Raw genomic sequence first — 18519 nt, 5'->3', positions numbered from 1 at the left:
GTACTAACTAACTTCTATCAAGGTTATGCTGTGTTCAGAGGAAGCTCTAGTTTCTAGGGGCCTGTCTTTGAGTAGATCACTTAACTCCTCTGGGTTGGTTCACTTGGGTTATTACGTCCTATGAGATGGTAGGTATTCATTTGGATTATTGTATCAGTGAGACAGTGGGGGTGAAAGGGATCCCTGAAGACTGAGGAGCTAACAAATGTTAGCTGTGATTTATTCACTTGTGGCTTCTGGACCCCATACACAGAACCTGCAGCTGCCCCTGCAAGCGCCTTGCTAGCCCTGCCAGGGCTAGTGGTCAGAAGCCTAGATTCCATTTGTCTGACTTGAACCAGTTAGCACCGTGGCTGGGTCACTTCTTTCTGAGTCTCACTTTCCCCCTTTTGTGAATGGGGAGTGCACTTGGTGGTTTCCTAGCTAGGTTGCTCAGGGTCCAGGGCTTCTGGGGATGGTGAGACTGTGGGGCCCACCCCAGCTTCCACCCCCTGGATTGGATTTCCAAACAAGGACAGTTTTGCAAAAATGGCTCTGCTAAAAAAACAAAACCAGTTTAAAAATGACCAGAAGAAGGTGCCTGGGTGGTGCAGTTGACTGAGCGTCTGACTCTTGATTTAGGCTCAGGTCACCGTCTCAGGATCCTGGGATGGAGTCCCACATCAGGCTCTACGCTCAACAGGGAGTCTGCTCTAGATTCTCTCTCCCCTTCTCCCTCTGCCCCTCTTGCTCATGCTCTCTCTCTCTTTCAAATCAATCAATCAATCTTTTTTTTTTTTTTTTAGTCTTTTAAAAAAACTACCAGAAGGATAATCTTTAGCTTTCAAACTTCACCCTCAGAATCATGGAGGTTGTACCCAGAATAGCACAGTTATTCTTACCTTTCACGAGTGAGGTGAAGATGCAGATTTAGCCCTGGAGCTGCCTCTCTCTAATCTGCTCTAGCAGGAATCTGTTGTCACCAAGACCTCTGCCTCCACATGCCACCACCCTGAAGGCCAGGAGTCAGGTGGGGGTGATGTTACAGCAATGATGAGAGTTCTCCAACTCTGTGAGGTAGTGCCCGATTCCAAGACTGGTATTGAGTTGGTTCTAGTAATTCATGACCGGTGCCTGTACCAACTGGTGAGACATTGGTTCGAGCTGGTTAGTGCACATGTTTTACTAGTTACTAAATATTTTGACGATCTCCTCCCCTCCTCGTTACGATAGCTATCCCGTAGCGGGCATGCAATGCAAGAAGGCTGAGTGAATGGGACCTGAATTCAGTAGCACAAGTGTGTGGCCCAGGTAATTGGCAGCTCCCTCCAACACCACAAGGGCCCCAGGGAGCACCTCCAGCCCAGGGGAGTACCACAAAACTCCTCCTACACTCGAGGAACTGGTAGTCAAGAGGTGGAAAGTGAGATCTTAGAGCTGGCACATAGAGGGTCCTTGGGTAGACCTCTGGGCACGGGGAAGTGACTGCTAGCAGCCTGATTAATGCCCGCTTTCTTACAAGGATGGGCAGGCCGCGCCAAGCTCCAGGCCCAGGAGGGCTGTGAGGACACCCACACCCCTCCTCAACACCTCTTGAAACTTATTGACTGTTCATGCTATTGACTAACCCTCAAATGGGGGAGCTCACCTGGAAATGGCAACACACACATACCTGAAGTGTTATGACCCTGAAGGATACCAGGAGAAAGTCCTTGAACACAGCAGTGTAAATTATGTTCCAGTGAGGCACACTGGGATCAGAGGTGAGTAGGATCTGTGATGCAGCCCCCAGCATCCCTTGCAATCCGAGCTACCCAAAACATATGTGTGACCTGGTCCCTCCTGGCTTCAAATGGCTCTTCATCTGATACCCGATGCTGATGGTTCAGTGGCTCTTCATCTGGTACCCGACAAACATGTTATTAAGATACACAGATAACCCTTTATTTTCCTGGTATTTCTTACTTTGCAATTTATTTTCTGGAAACAGGGAATGGATCATAATCTCGACACAAAACAGCTCACACTTTGGTGGCTTAGCTGGCAATGTTTCGCCCTCCCCAAGCCTGTCTAACTCCCACCCATCTTGTGAGATTAGTGCCATGGATCATCTGGTAAGTAATTTAAAAGGGAAAATACTTAAATAAATTTAGGCTGATATTTATTTAATTATCTGTGTTCCCTTGAATTTTAAAACCCACTTTGATTTGCCCTTTCTCTGCTCTTCTCTCTCGTTATTATTTTCGCCGGAAAACTTTAGTGTAATGTTGCAGACCCTGCTGGCTGCTGACCCAATATGTGGGCTTTCCATTTTTCTGGCTATGAAAACCCTGCTTCACTCACTCATGCAGGTGCGGAATTAACACACTCACTTGCTCTGACTGCAGCTAGCAGGGGCCATGTGACTCAAATGTAGCAATGAGCTTCAAACAGGAGCTGCTGGATGTGGCTTCTGGAAACACTTTCTTGAAGGTGTCCTAGTGGACTAGTTTCTTCCTTTTTGGTCTTTGCCCTCCTTGTTGTCTGGAATATACCTTGATATCTGAAAGGATACCAGAGGTTTTGCAAAGATAGCATCAGAACAGAAAAACTCAAGGAGCCTGTCAGGCTGCTAACATCTGCTCTGGCCTGGGCTCTGCTTATATTACAAGAGGAATTCCCTTTTACAGGGTACTTGGGTGGCTCAGTCGGTTAAGTGACTGACTCTTGATTTCAGCTCAGGTCATGATCTCAGGGTCCTGAGATCGAGCTCCACATTGGGCTCTGAGCATAGATCCTGCTTAATATTCTTTCTCTCTTTCCCTTTCCCTCTACCTTTCCTCCCCCAACCTCCTTGTTCTCTTTCTCTCTCTCTCTTTCTCTAAAAAAGAAAAAAAAAAGGAAATACTCTTTACTTGTTTAGGTTATTCTAGTTGAATTTTGTCATCTACAGGCAAATACTATTCTAACTCACACAGATCTCCCCATCCTGGACTTCCTTTTTCAAGAAAAAGGTCATATTTTGGCATTCTGACATCTTGTGACTTTTCTTTTTTTTTCTGCCTATTTATGATGAGGTTTCATAATAAGATCATTAGAGTGTTACTTCTTATAACTCTCCCCGTCTTGCTATTTGCCAACCCAATGCTTGTGGTGGTTATGAGGATAGAGAGGGCTGAATTAGGTAGGAAATGGAAAAGTTACAGTAATTTGAATGGAGATATATTCCAGTTTCATTGGGTAGAGAATATTGAGACTGACACATAAGAAATGAACAGCATGCAAATCCAGCCAGGACTTTTCACTGTCCTATTAAAAATCCATTAGATAACATAAAATACTGCGAGCCCACAAGAGGACCCCTGAAAAGAAATGTTAGTGGCTTCCCCATCAAATTTATACTTCTCTTGAGAAAGACCCTACAGGCATCTAATAAGAGAGTTGGGATTTAAGGCAATAGATGGGCCTGAATTGGATGGGGACTGGAAAAATTACAACAATACAATGAGAAATGTTAACCTCGTTGGGTTCTGGGGGAAAGGTTTACCCTTGAGCTTGAACTCTAGATGTTTCACAATCTGGTAAGTGTTAGTATTTTGTAGTTTCCTGAGATTCGGTAAGCTATCTTTGTATTCCCTGGAGACCTCAGAGAGGGTACGTTACTGGGGAAACAGAAAGACTAGTCCTCCGAGGGCACATCTAGCCTGGCTTATCTTCCCGTATGTCCATAGTTCTCCGGAGTGATGGTTGAGAATGCAGAGTCAAATTGTCTGGATTGTAATCTTAGCTGTGATCAAGCAAGTTAATGACCTCTCCGCACCTGACATTGCCATTTGTGAAATGTAGACAATAATGATATTTACCTATTGCATGAGGATTATCAAAGTTAATCAATAGAACACTTAGATCAGTGTCTGGAATTTAGTAAGCGGTCAATAAATGCTATTACGTTGATTACTGAATATGCTATGATATAATGTTCTATTTATGTATCTGTTCACTCCACTAGATTGCCAGCTCCTTCAGTGCAAGAAACTTGTGTTACTTCTTGATGTGGTTGGTGCTCATTTGGTATTTAATCCATCGTTCTTGATGCGCATAAATGAATGAAACATCCTTTTAATGTTGTCCTCTCTTGTGAGGAGTATCTTACTTTACAAGGTAGTTTTGCAGATTTATGTCTCATCTCCTCCCTTACCCTAAGCTCCTAGCTCCTGTTGTAAATCCCTCTGTTTAGTAAGAGCTCAATAAACATTTGCTAAGTAGATAAAACCATAACCAAACCCTCACATGCCCAGAGTCATCACTGTCAGTTCCTGATGCGAACTCCCACAGAATGTGTCCTTTGGTGATAATAGCAAGTTGCTCACTGTTCTTTAAAAGCTACTCTGTACTTTGCCTCTCCATGCCTTGGCTCAGGTAGTTCCCATCTGCCTGCCTACCTTCACTTTGCTTGGCAAACTCCCATTCATCTCTAAATTCCAACTTGGACACTCTTCCTTCGGAAGTCTGCTCTGATTCACACAGCAAGAGCCATCTCTCTCTCTCTCTCTCCCTCCCACTTCCACCCCCACCTTGTCTTTCTATTCTATAATAATTTCACTGAAGACTCATACTGTGTCTCACATAGTATAGAACCTAAGCAGCTCGCCTAGCGCTAGACATAGAGCTGGTATTCGAATAAGCTTCTTATAGGAATAAGCAAGTTGACCTATAGAATGATATACAGACAGTCCTCAAATGAAGGTGCTTTTCCATTCTAAGTCATAAATAATCACATGCATTTACAATCTAGCAACATGCAGTACCAGTCCCCCCCCTTGTTAGAGGTGGTTAAATTATTCTATCCATTTCCTTTACCCTTATCCTCTTATTTCCCTACCCCCTTATGACCTGACATGAAGCATCCATTTGAGGGGCACATAGGCCAGGTTTTGGAGTTCAATTTGTTTGTATGGAGCAGAGGGAAGACAATGGCTGGCACAAGGTTTGAGTCTTGACTTTGGCTCTGTTGCTTTCATGTTAAAAACCCAGTGGTTCTCATTCCAGAAAGGTGGGCAAGGCCCTGGAAGGGCATAATAGAATCTTGTGGACATGACATTTTTATGTTCATAAGAAGGTATGGATTAATTAAAATATCAAGTATCACAGTTTTGATGATATGAAGACCCAGGAAAGCAGTAAGGAAGATCATGTGCATATAGTGACATGAAGAGACATGAATTGGTAGAGAACACCTGCCCTGCATCTCCCGTGCCTGGCAGTGGACTAGATTTCTGGGCACTCTGGAAAGAACCCCATGTCTGTGTCGCCAGGCTCATTCAGATCACTGGATTAATGACATTAATGCAAATGGTTGCAATGATTATTTCTGCTCTTCCAAATGTAATTAGTTCTTATAAAAAAAATGGCATGCATGCAGGATCCTTGTGTCTAGTTCTGGACTGATTATCTACTGGAAGCAATTACTGTAATACAGACTTTTTTTTATTTCCCTTCCCTAAACAAAATGGTACATGTGAAGGGCAGTGGCATCCTGTGTGGGGGGTGGGGAGAGAAGTTTCTTATACCTATATTTCTCAGAGGGAGGTTAAGCTAGGAGATGGACTAACTATAAATGCAAAAGTGTTTGGGGTGTGGCTGGCAACCCACTGTCTCTGTATAAACACAGTATAACTTAATGCTGCCTTTATTTGTTTGGAAAAGCACAACTAAACAAATATCCTTGATAAATGCATTTTTCTTCTTTGTTTGCTGGTTTGATGCTTGGCTATTTTGCCTATTTGCTTCAGAACAAAATTCTGGACCTGAGAGGTTCTCAGTGGACAAGACCTGACCCAGATTCTGCAGCCCGCTTGGGCTTGCCAGCCTCCTCCTGCCCATCCCTCTCCATCCCCATTCCTAAACCCAAACACAACCACACTAACCCTGAGTTGCGTTGCTCCAGGCAGTCATATTTGAAGAGAGTAGTCCCATAGTTGTTGGAATAACCTTGTCTCCTCCCCGGTACCAGAATGTCTCCTTATTCTGTCCTCGCTGAAGGTCCAAATGTCCGTGGTGTGGCCTGGGACAGCAACAATGTAGAGAATCCAGAGAATTCTCCCCCCACTGCTGAGAAGGCCACACACCCGTGTGTCAACACTCAACAATGAGCTTGCTCTTCCATGTTGGTGCCAGAAAAATTTTTGGCTGGTGGAAACGTGTCTCCCCCATGGACCTCAAATGTATACACGTGGTAAGGGATAGATGGGTCTTGGTAAATATTTTATCATTTAAAATCAGCTGGCACTTACCACCAGAATACTTTAACATGCATTATCACACAGATTTTCACAAACATCCCATAAAGTGGAAATCACTGCTGTCATTACAGAGCCAAGAAAACCGCAGCAACGAGAAGGCTATATAAACAACCGACTTAAGGTTGCATGGCTGCTGAGTGACAGAGACAGAATTGCAAGTTCGAGTATGCAAGTCTGTCTCTAATAAGACATAAATAGGGAGAAAAGATACTACAGACCATGTGGGAGCACTAAGTTTGCTTGTTTTTTTAAGATTGATATAATGACGGTGACTGCTTTGGGTAGAAGAGGAAGTGGAGTGGGTTGAATGGAAGCTCCTAGAAAGATAGGTTCATGTCCTATTCCCTAGAACCTGTGCATAGGATCTTATTTGGGTAAGTCTTTTTGCAGATGTCAGTAAGTGAAAGAGCTTGAGATGACATTATTCTGGCTTATCTGGGTGTGCCCCAAATCCATCGACACCTCAGGAAGAGGCACAGAGAGTAGAGAAGGTTGTTTGAGGACAGAGGCAGAGATTAAATGCAGCCACAGTGAAGGAAGACCTTGAGGAAACAAGGGAAGGTCCTCGCCTAGAAACTTTGGAATTAGTACAGCTCTGATAGTTCCTCGATTTTGGATTTCGGGCCTCTAGAACTATGAGAGTGTAAATCTCTGTGTGTTAAGCCACCTGGTTGGTGGCCATTTATTACAGCAGCCATAGGAAACTAATAAAGGGGGCAGTACAAGTGAGTGGCAGGGGCGCTCCACTTACGACCCCGATTCCCAACTCTGACCTTTATTACATTTCATCTTGGCATGTCACTTCCCTGGGACTCAATTTCCTTATGTGGAAGACAACTGCAGGTGAGACCCTTTCTGTCTTTGGTGATCTATGAATCAAGAATTTAGGAGCATTGCTATCAATTTCCCTGCCAGTGGCCAGTGGGTGGGAGCAGTAATTATACGGTGACCTTTATCTTGGCAGAAATGTTTGAAGATGAATAATTAAAGCTCCTCCTTTAGAAATATGACTAATGCATCATTTGCATTTTTTTTTCCAGTGGGCTTAAACCAAGGCTTTTAATCCCTGGATGTACATTTTAAAGGAAAATAATGAAAAATGCTAGAGATTCTGGGGGTTAGCAACTGTCCTACAGTGACATGTGTGTCTCAAAGGAGTCAAAATCTTATTGACAGTACAATAATTTGGGTAAGGCATTATCTAAGTCTTCGCCCTGCTATGAATGATGCCCGGTGGTTTCCTGTCAGGCAAGCTCATGAGGCCTCATTTTTCAGATGTGATAGTCCTTGCCTGACAGTCAAATTCATGGTAAATATACCTTTTTCAGCAGGTGGCTTTCCAGCAGTTGTGAGACTAGAAAAGGTAGGGATTCTATTTTAAGAACCACAGTGTTTTAGTCTATGCAGGCGATACAGTGTAATTTGGAATGCTTGCTCGCAACTATGGGTTGATTATATAAGAAGAGCAAACTAAGAATCAGCAACAGTCTTAAAAAAAATCTCCTTTTAAAATAATCAACAGAGAAATGGCAAACTTTCCAGTTACGGAACTGTCGCCCTCTCGGTGAAATCTGGGACATATTTTGCCATTAGGAGTCTCAAAAGATTATTGGGAACTTTCCTTTGCATGTGCGACTGTAATCTTTAGTTCCACTTTCTACCAAATGTCCCATTTTCTAGAATCCAGAGAAGGCAGCAAGGATGGGGAACCTGTAGGTCAGGGCCCAGGGCCTGCTACCTAGTGGCCCCTTCATGAATGTAAGTGAACAAACAGCAAGTTTGTTGATGAGTTTGCATCACTCATCCCCGACAAGTCGGTTTCAACACAGAACAGAGGCAGCTTATGGAGTCTCGTCACTGTGGGGCATACCCGACGCTGTGACATCCAGGACTTAGTCAGTGACAGTCACCAAATACACATGGATTCTGGGTCCCAGGGCCGCTGCTGGTACTCGTCGCTCCTACTCTCATCATCTTTTTAGGCTACTGTCTTTGCTGGATGAGAATCAAAATACTGCCCAGGGGGATCAAATGATACTTGTGCAAATCCCTACCCACCCAGAGCACATTTAAGAGACAAACATAGATCCGATTGGGAAAATGGGAGGGTTAAAAGGAGGCGGAGGGAGACAAGTAAGTAGCTGGAGGAGAAAATACACAAAATGAAGGGGGACCATATACTTTCCCCTACCAGGCTTGTCCTAACCTCACTAAGTGACCAATTGATTTCTTTTGTGCTTCAACTTTTATTGAACATCTACTATGTGCCAGGCTGTGTTCTAGGCATTAGGAATATAGGAAGTGAACAAAACAGAGAAGAGCCCTGCTTCCATGGAGCTTCCACTCTAGAGGAGCTGAGGTCAATGGAAGAAGCACACACGGGTCTTGCTGTGTAGGGTAGCTGCCCGGCCATCCTCGACCTTCCAGCCATGTCCAGCCCCGTCTCCCTGAGACCACAGTCTCCTCTTTTGATGAATTAACAGCCTGCTGTCTATCCTATGAGAGGGGAAAAGAGTTATAACTATGAGGGGTGATAGATGTTAACTAAATTTATTGCAGCGATCATTTTGCAATATTCATTATACACCTTAAACTTCTACCACGTTCTACGTCAATTATGTCTCAAGAACATTGGGAGAAAAAAGAAAGTGATACAGTAAAATATGATGCTGTGGAGTGTGAAATGTTTCCAAAAAGCTAAAAATAAATAAATAAATAAAAACTCAGCAACCAATATGTTACTTATTAGTCTCTAGTTAATACCTTCTTAACAAGTTCTCAAGCTCTACAAGAGCCTGGACGGAGTGTTCTCCCTCTCCGGTGTCACCCAGGGTTTAGAGACAGTGCTGGGTGTGTAACAGGTTTTAAATAAATAAAAGTCTGTGGAGGATATAATATCATATTGAATCTGATGTCCAGACACCTCAGATGAACTGCAAGCATGGGTCATCCCACCCTGGAATCAGAATAGCTTAGAAAGGATAAGTTGGTGACTCGAATACAGGAAGTGCTTAATGAATGAATGAATGAGTACATCCTTTCTTTAAAAAAAAAAAAAAAAAGCTAATATTTGAGTTGTTCTCTTGATCATATCAAAAGCCTATTAGATGGTACTATTTGCATCGTCATTTCAACAGATGAAGACTTGGAGGTTTAGAGCTGTTGAGATCCGCACCTGAGACCACGTTGCCAGAGAGAAGTAGAGACAGGTAAGGTTCAAGCCTAAATTCTTCACACCTCAGTAAGAAAGAACTATAAAGATTTTTTGTTTGTTTGTTTTTGTTTTCCAGGAGGCTTATTTTGGTGATAGGAGAAATTTGGAGTGAGTGTGAGTTCTGAGGAAGAGAGAGAATGTCCGCAAGTGTGATTCCAATAGGTCTTAACACTATGCTGTACCACTTCAGATCTGGCTGGGGGGAGGGTGCGGGATGGGGGGGATGTCTTCCTGGCATTCAATGTTTTTGTCTTCTTTCTTCTTCTAAAGTGACTTTCAAAATACCTCTCATTTGGTTTTCATGATGTTACACCATTTGAATATATTTAGCTTTCTTCCTACATTTTGAAGGAAGTTAGCCTTTGTTTTCCTAGACGTGGGATGTACATGTCCCTTTTCAGCTTCAGGGCAGACTGAAAAAATGAAGTGAAACAGAGTTTTTTTGTTATAGATTTTAAGGGGGTGCCGGAAAGGTCTCCCTACCCACGAGATCTCCCCCGCTTGCTTCCTGACGCTTGCAGTCCCACCAACGCGGCTTCATTGTTTGGTTCCAAGTCAGTTTTCTGTCAAAATGCAAATAAATCAGGGATTGATAATGGCACTGTAAGCCAAACAGCCTGCCAGCCTGCCCTTCTCCCTTCCTCCACCCATCTTTTCCTTTAATAAATACTGTTGGAGATAGACTCTTGCTGTGTAATGGGTTCTAGAGTTTTAAAGGTATTTAAGTGGTCCCTGCCCTCAGGAAAGTCTTGACTCTGGAAGCAGAGGAATTTAAAAGAAATGCAGTAGTGTTTGGTATAAGGTGTGGGGAAAGCTAAAAGGGAAAAATACTCTGTTTTACTTAGAAAGATGAGCACAGATATTTCTTAAGCCTTAAGTCCTTCTCACTTCAGTAAGAAAGAACTATACAAATTCTTTTTTTTTCCAGAAGGCATTTTTTGGTGATAGGAGAAATTTGGAGTGAGTGTGAGTTCAGAGGAATATTACAGAGGGAGAGAGGGAATGACAGTAAGAAAAACACAAGGAGAACCTTGGAATCAAGGTCGTAACACTGAGCTGATTTCAGAACTGGGTGTCATAGATTGGGCCCTCCTCACTTACAGGAACCTGCCCCACTGTCAGGCCATGTGTTAAAACACCACAATAAAAGAAGAATCAGTATTTTTGCAAAAGGACTTGAGTCTATTCTACAAGGCAGAAAAGGTTTACTGTGACTGATCGGTAGGCACAGAGGCAAGCACTTCTCTGATATACTAGGGGGTCAGCAAACTTTTTCTGTCTACTACCAGCTAGTTAATATTTTTTTTTCTTTTAAAGTTTTTTATTTATTCATTCATGAGAGAGACACACACAGAAAGAAAGAGAGAGAAAGAGAGAGAGAGAGAGGCAGAGACACAGGCAGAGGGAGAAGCAGGCTCCATGCAGGGAGCCCGACGTGGGACTCGGTCCCGGGACTCCAGGATCACGCCCTGGGCTGAAGGCGGTGCTAAACCGCTGAGCCACCCGGGCTGCCCCAGCTAGTTAATATTTGAAGCTTTGTGGGTCCTACGGTCTGTAGTGACCGTGTTGCAGCTCTACCTCAGTGATGTCAGAGCCCCCAAGGCCAGTATTCAAATGAAAGGGTTGTGGCTGCTTTCCAACGAAACTACTTACAAAAGCAGATGGATGTCCACAGGGCCTCATTGGCCAGCTCCAACCAACGATGTGGTTGGAACTAGAGGGTATTATGCTAAGTGAGGTAAGTCAGTCAGAGAAAGACAAATACCACATGATCTCACTCATATGTGGAATTTAAGAAACAAGGCAGATGAACATAGGGGAAGGCAGGGGAAAATAAGGTGAGATGAAGACAGAGAGGGAGGCAAACTGTAACAGATGCTGAACTCTAGGAAACAGACTGAGGGTTGCTGGGAGGGGGTCATAGTCATTAAGGAGGGCACTTGATGTTATGATGTGATGAACACTGGGTGTTATTTGCAACTGATGAATCACTAAATTCTACCTCTGAAACTAAAAAAAAAAATGCAGGTAGACAGGATCGTTGTGCCACAGATGCTTAGCTGGTTACCAAAAATTCATGAATTAAAAAAGTATAGAGTGAGTAGTCTATGACTGATGAAAAACTGCTGCATTTTAGTGATAATATATAAATGTTTATCAAACATGCTAATTCACAGATTATAGTTACTCAGGCCTTCATGTATTCATTCACAAACATTGCTTGTCACACGCCAAGTATTGCAGAACGTCCTGGAGAAACAATATTGACTAATTCAGGGTCATCCCTGGACACCCAAGATGTCCAGGTTACCTCCCGTCTAACTCCCTGTTTTTGGTAACGTTCTACTATTTGGTAATATGTGATTATGATACTGGACTGCACAGAGTGTTTTTAAAGCCTCAAGCCCTTGGACCAAGTTGTGCCTTTGAATTTACCAAGACTAGTTCTGTTATAGTCGTGCAAAGATCCTGCCGGTCAGAAACAATTACCTGCATGCCATCTTCTGCAGAATGGCCTGACGCATCCCATCACTTAAGCTGTATGTCTGCTAACTCCATCCTATAATCAGAGCCGGACACAGACTTCACCTGCTCTAGAAAGCGTCGCCTTATTAAAAACTCTCAGGTATGTATCCCCATCCCTGATGGCTTCTCTCATCAACTACACCCTCAAAATCTCCGTTCTGATGATCCATAGGTCCTCATATTCAACATGCCCAAACTTGAAGTCGAGACCTAGACCCCACCTACCCTTCCTTCCCTCCCTCACCCTCCCACACAAAGTCACCAAATCAGTGAACAGAACTATGTGCTACCCAGTGAAGCCACCCAGAAGCTTGGAGGTCAGTCATTTTCGACACCTTCCTTCCTCTCACCCCTAACGGTCTACTATTCACAAAGTCTAGGTGATTCTATCTCCTAAATACCTCCTCAGCTGAATACTTTTTCTAACTCCAGTGTGTTCACCAGAGCCTAACCTACTAACTTCTCGTATCTGGCCGTTCTAATTGTTCTGCTGGAGTCCGCTCTCACCTAAATGTCATGCCCATCCTGTATCCATCTGATCATATCCATCCATTCAGTGGTTTCAAACTGCTCTCAGGCTAAGGAACAAAATACCTTGAGTATCCTGTTAGATTTTTGCACCATTGACTCTAAACAACATCCCCATCTTCCTCTGAGGTTACTCTCTTTTTCCCTTTTTCTGACACGTCTGAATTAGGTATCATTTTTGAGCTTTACTCCGGTCTGCACGTGTAGATTTGTATTAATGATTCCATTCTTCATCAACTTTGGTATCCGTACCCTTTGCCAAGTAACACTTCTGTGCTCTCCCCCTGTTGGTGACACATAACTTCCTGTCCCTGGGTTCAGTCATATGATTTGCTTTGGCCAATAGAATTAGGTGCAGTACTGACCCCAGTATTGCAAGAGGCCTTCCTGGCTTCCTTGTCCTCATGAACCTCTTCCTTCATCATAATAAGAACATGCCTAGGGTAGCCCTTTGTTTCCATGAAAAAGTTAAGGAACATGCTGAGTGGAACTATCCAGCTGAGACCAGCCTCCATCAACTCACACCCAGTAGACACACATATATGAAACAATAGCTGGTTGTTGTTTTAAGCCACTGAGGTTTGGGGTAGTTTGTCAAGTAGCGACAGCTAACTGATACACTACCATAATAATCTGCATTTTCCTGCGGCTTGGTAAATGTCCTCAGCCTTTGTTTTCACGTTGAGGTCAATGGGGGTTAAAGTCCACAAAGACTACGTAGATGGGTCTCATTCTTCCTACTTGAACAGCAAACTTGTGCTTGAGGATTGAGGTCTGGTAATAAAACAATGGCTACTTCCTGAGATTTTTCTCTGTGATTTTCCAAATGAAATTAGGGCTTTCCTACCCATCTTGCGAGTAGGGTGGATGAAATTGAGCATGGATCTTTTCCTTGCTGCCACAGAGGATCTTCATCCCTGGGAGGGACGGTGAATCCACTGCTATAAACTGAGGACCATGCTGAAAATTCAGGCTGGTTTCGTTTCGTTTCATTTTGTTTCTTTTTTCTCTTCTCTTCTCTTCTCTTCTCTTCTCTTCTCTTCTCTTCTCTTCTCTTCTCTTCTCTTCTCTTCTCTTCTTCTCTCTCTTCTCCTCTCCTCCTCTCCTCTCCTCTCCTCTCCTCTCCTCTCCTCTCCTCTCCTCTCCTCTCCTCTCCTCTCCTCTCCTCTCCTCTTCTCTTCTCTCTTCTCCTCTCCTCTCCTCTTCTTTTTTCTTTTTTCTTTTTTTCTTTTCTTTTCTTTTCTCTTTTCTTTTTTCTTTCTTTTTTTTTTCTTCTCTGTTCTGTTTTTCCTTTTTTATTTAAATTCAGTTTGCCAACCTGTAGTATAATACCCAGTGCTCACTCATCCCATCAAGTGTCAGGGCTGGTTTCTGAAGTGACACACTCTACCTGCTTCCTAACTAAAGGCCTGGGTGTCAGGAGAGGCCTTTTGAAAGGTTGGCCTAGATTGAAACAGCACGTCTTGTTCTTTTTATCCTTGTCCTCTGAAGTTCTCTTTGAAACTCTGTTGAATGTTTCTGGCCTTTATATTTTCTTGACCTAACAAAACCAATTACTAAGTGGATGTTAATTAAGCCACAGGGCCAAGTCATTGGCAATTCAAAATGAAAACCATGACTGCATGTGGCTGTCATACTTTGCCCCAAAAAGCCACAGCAAAGCGCTGTGCTCTTCAAGGAGACTCTTGAAATTAAGACTTTCTGAGCCATAAATGTTAAGTGACTTGAGGGCTGTAAAACAAAGTGCCTTGATTAATATGCCATCAGGTCTGCTATGTCAGGACAGAAACAGAGATGGAAAAGCAAACAGTGAGCAGTTTTCATGGCACCAGAGCAAATAAAGACATACACACGTGCATGGATACAATTCTTCTCCTAGAAATAAATTTTAAAAACACACGGGTTAGTTTTGCTCAAGTCCACCCAAAATTCCAAAGCAGACATCTGGAAAGGAGAACAATTAAGCATCCTAGCTAAAATGCTTTAGATATTTTCTTTTTTGGTGGGGAGGGGGAGAAGATTAGAAATTTGAACAATTTGTTCTTTCTCTGCCTTTAAACCAGGTTGTCTTCAAATGGCATGGATTTGCACGACGGCCACCTTTGCTACCCAGTGCCTGACAGACCGTCGCTAACCTGACCTTCTCTAGAAGAAGAAAGTGAGCTAGGCTTCCATTCTCCTTCTTCTGCAAACTACTGTACCCTTTTACTTGGGAGCCAATGTGTCCTGAAAAGTATGTATCCCCTCGGCAGTGACTTCCTGTGCCATCTCCCATCATAGGATGCCCTGGCCTGAGGGGTAATATGGGAACCCAGAGATGTATCTTGCTCTGTGGTACACAGAATGAGCACAGGAGGCTCGGAGCTGTGTTCCCTGAGGACTGGGGTGGGGTGGGGGGGAGCTGCGTGGCAGGGCTGGGTGGTCAGTGGCCTCCTTTCTCTGGAAGAGAGGCCTGGAAAAGAGCCTGCTCAGTGATGGGCTTGAAGCTCAAGAAGGGGTTCAAATCAGTCCGTTGTGTTGAGGGCCCTTTTGGGGTCAGAGGCCATCTTGATTGGAGTCTCAAACGCAATAGGGAGTGTGAAGAATTCTTTGGGCTTCCAGGTGGACTCTTGGAGAGGTAACATAGATAGTCTACAGGCTCCTTTGCTTCTAGGCTCCTTCCTGGTGGGCATATCCAAGGTCTTTTGCTGAGACAGCAAGTGTGAAGTCCCAAGGCCATTGCCCTTAATCTCTCCAAAGTGGGAGAGGTAAAGATGCAGCCCGGGGCTTGTTGGTCAAAGTGGAGAAGGTTCCTCTGGTTCTCACAGTGTTGCTTTGACAGACTTCTCAGGGGGACAACCTTAGGTCTGTACCTCTGGGCCAGATGGCTCCATCTTCCCTGTGTAGAGAAAAGGCCCCATTACTGGATGCTTCCAGGGGACATTGTTGGACTTACTCTTCTCTGGACCATGCTGGGGTTGTTCACTTTCTGAATCCAAGTGCTGTTTTTCCTCTGGTATGTCTTTGTCCTTTCCCAGAGGATAGTTACAGGCAGGTTGTTGTATCTTTAGTGAGGAAGAGCAGAGTGTGCAGTCTGTTGCAAATGAGGGAGACCAGTGTGAAGAAAAAAAAAAAGGCATCTGAAATTTCACATGAAAACCTCTAATTTGTACAGGAGATAGGTTGTCATTAGTGTCCTTTATGTTTTGAGAATAATTAACATAAGTGATTTCAGCCTTCCCAGCCGAATAGTTTGCATGTTGAAGTTTGTTTACTATTTACTTATTATACCTTCCAGGTTGAAACAAAACGTGTTTTAAAAACCTTAGTAATGGGGCGCTTGGGTAGCTCAGTTGGTTAAGCATCCAAATCTTGGTTTCAGCTCAGGTCATGATCTCAGGGTCGTGGGATTGAGCCCCAGATTGGGCTCCTTGGGGAGTCTGCTTGGGATTCTCTCTCTCCCTCTCCCTCTGCCCCTCCTGCTGCTCATGTGTGCTCTTTCTCTCTCAAATAAATAAATCTTTATAAAACAAACAAACAAACAAACAAAAACCCTTAGTGACCTACAATACTTTTTGGAAGGCACAAAGCTCATCCCTTTTTGATTATTCCATTTTAAGACAAATATATATTAATATTTTCTTTCTTTCTTTCTTTTCTTTCCTTTCTTTCTTTCTTTCTTTCTTTCTTTCTTTCTTTCTTTCTTTCTTTCTTTTCTTTCTTTCTTTCTCTCTTTCTTTCTCTCTCTCTCTCTCTCTCTCTCTCTCTTTCTTTCTTCTTCCTCCCTCCCTTCCTTCCTTCCTTCCTTCCTTCCTTCCTTCCTTCCTTCCTTCCTTCCTTCCTGTAGTACTTTGGTGTATTCCAGCGATATAAGGATATAAAAAGAAGAAGAACAAAGCCCCTTCCCTCAAGGTTTAAATTACAGAATGAGACATGTTTTCAGAGATACTGCTACTAAGTATTTTGCAAAAGGCATTCTAGATTTTATCCATCCTCGTGTTTTGGAAAAATAACTTGCAAATTTGAAAAGAAAAATCCAGTGTCATCCACATGCCCCACTTCTCATGATTAGAAGTGTTTTCTAGGATTCACCAATGCAGAATTACATTAAGCTCTTTTCATGCTCAAGGTAAGCTGATTCTACCATTTGACAACTTGATCTGTGGCCACATGGCAGTGACTTATGGTGACTCCATGATTTTGTAGTTTCCCGTATGAAGAAAGTAGTTGTGTGTAGAATAGCATTGATCCTTACTCATCCTGCTACCATAAGCGTTAACCCTTAATTATTTACAGACCTGGTGTGGGGATGTGGATTAGTTGTAATAACCATCTTCCCTTGCCGTGGGCAATGTGGAAAATGGTTTCAGACTGTGTTTGGCTTGTTTACAGAAACAAACATCAGCAGTTGACCTCATATTCTGAGATCCCCAGTAATAGTTTTAGCCAGTCTGTAATTCTAGAGCAAGACTCAGCAATCTGAAATGCTTTGGGAATGAACACATTCGGGTTGCCAAATTTTAAGGATCGCTAATAATTTCTCCTTTAGTGCTATATGATTTTAATTGTGCTGACAACACTTCAGGAGACCTATTTCTGCAGTGTATTATTTACTTTCTCAACCTGATAACAGAGAATACTGCCCAGCAGTAAGCCTTTTCTTGATGACCTGGCCTCCTTATGTTGATTATCACTCACTGTACTAGTTGACATGCAATGATTTTTACTATGTTTACTGCAGTTTTATGGAGAATACAATAACTGTTACAGATTTTTACAGCATATGATTATTTACCCCACATTAAATGGCCTCCCACTGATGTATTCCCAAATTCTTATTCATTATTTCTCATCATAGTTGGGATACTTGCCTATGGCAGCCACTCTCACCTTTGTTTCTTCCAGAATGCTTCAGGCATAGAAGTCCAGGAACCCCATATAGACAGGATTCATAGGCTTTTAGGTTTACTCTCACCAATAAGGAGTAGGAGTCCAATGTTATGACATGGTCATGACAATACTGTGACCCCGTATTCTCTTATATTTGCTCCCAGGTTCTCATCTGGTTTAAGATCAAATGAAACTAACAGATACCAGATTTTAGACTGGAGAGTTGTTCAAGGAGCTACTCAGATATGAATTAAAATCAATTCAACTCTTACTAACAAAAGCAATAGACAATTCTTTTTTTTAAATTTTTATTTATGATAGTCACAGAGAGAGAGAGAGAGAGAGAGAGAGGCAGAGACACAGGCAGAGGGAGAAGCAGGCTCCATGCACCGGGAGCCCGACGTGGGATTCGATCCCGGGTCTCCAGGATCGTGCCCTGGGCCAAAGGCAGGCGCCAAACCGCTGCGCCACCCAGGGATCCCCCTAGACAATTCTTAATATTGGGTAGCTTTAATATTTTGAGCTGAGTGGCTACAAAACTTCACATGTAGAACAAAAATGCATGATGTATCCTGATTTTGGAGGCAAGAGAAGAGCTAAGAAACTTACATTTTAGTTAAGGTGGGCCTGAACTGATTTTGGTTTTAGATTGATAATTTCTGGCTGCTTCTTTAAAGGCTGACACCAGCTTTGTTGGAGGACAATGAAGAGGCCCATTCTGACCTTTGATGAAAACAGAGATATAAGGTCTTTTATTAGGTCCTGCATTGGAGGGGCCAGTTCCTCATTCTCCCAAGAGACAAAGGGCTGAGTTGAGGAATAGAGTTGCAGGTACTTTCACACACATACACGTCCAGGAAATTTAATTTTTTTTCTCCTTGATAACCAAGTCCAAGTTTTAGGCAACAACTCTATTAAAGCAATTTGGTATGATTCCATAGATACTTGGAGAAAAGTTCTATCAGAATCCTTACTACTTGGGTTTCTCCTGGTTCTTGTGATTTCTTTCTCCTGCTTTGAGGAGTTAGGGCACTGTGTTGACTTCCTTTCCAGTCCTAGTGGCTGGTAGAAGTCCTGATGTCTGATATGACTTAAGGGTCATTAATATTATTGATTGGCCAG

The 18519-nt window shown here is 43.1% G+C and overlaps 1 protein-coding gene across 1 annotated transcript in view; it reads right to left on the bottom strand.

Moving 5' to 3' along the window:
• PLEKHG7 (pleckstrin homology and RhoGEF domain containing G7) overlaps positions 1-18519 on the bottom strand; it is a 77408-nt gene that overhangs the window by 45363 nt on the left and 13526 nt on the right. The window contains 4 exon segments of the mRNA XM_049094250.1: positions 1260-1348; positions 1350-1381; positions 14669-15406; positions 15464-15572. Coding sequence (XP_048950207.1) covers positions 1260-1348; positions 1350-1381; positions 14669-15406; positions 15464-15572 — 968 coding nt within the window.

This window comes from Canis lupus, chromosome 15, assembly GCF_003254725.2.
Source record: "Canis lupus dingo isolate Sandy chromosome 15, ASM325472v2, whole genome shotgun sequence".
NCBI lineage: Eukaryota > Metazoa > Chordata > Mammalia > Carnivora > Canidae > Canis > Canis lupus.
This window is presented reverse-complemented; position numbering and strand designations above follow the sequence as displayed.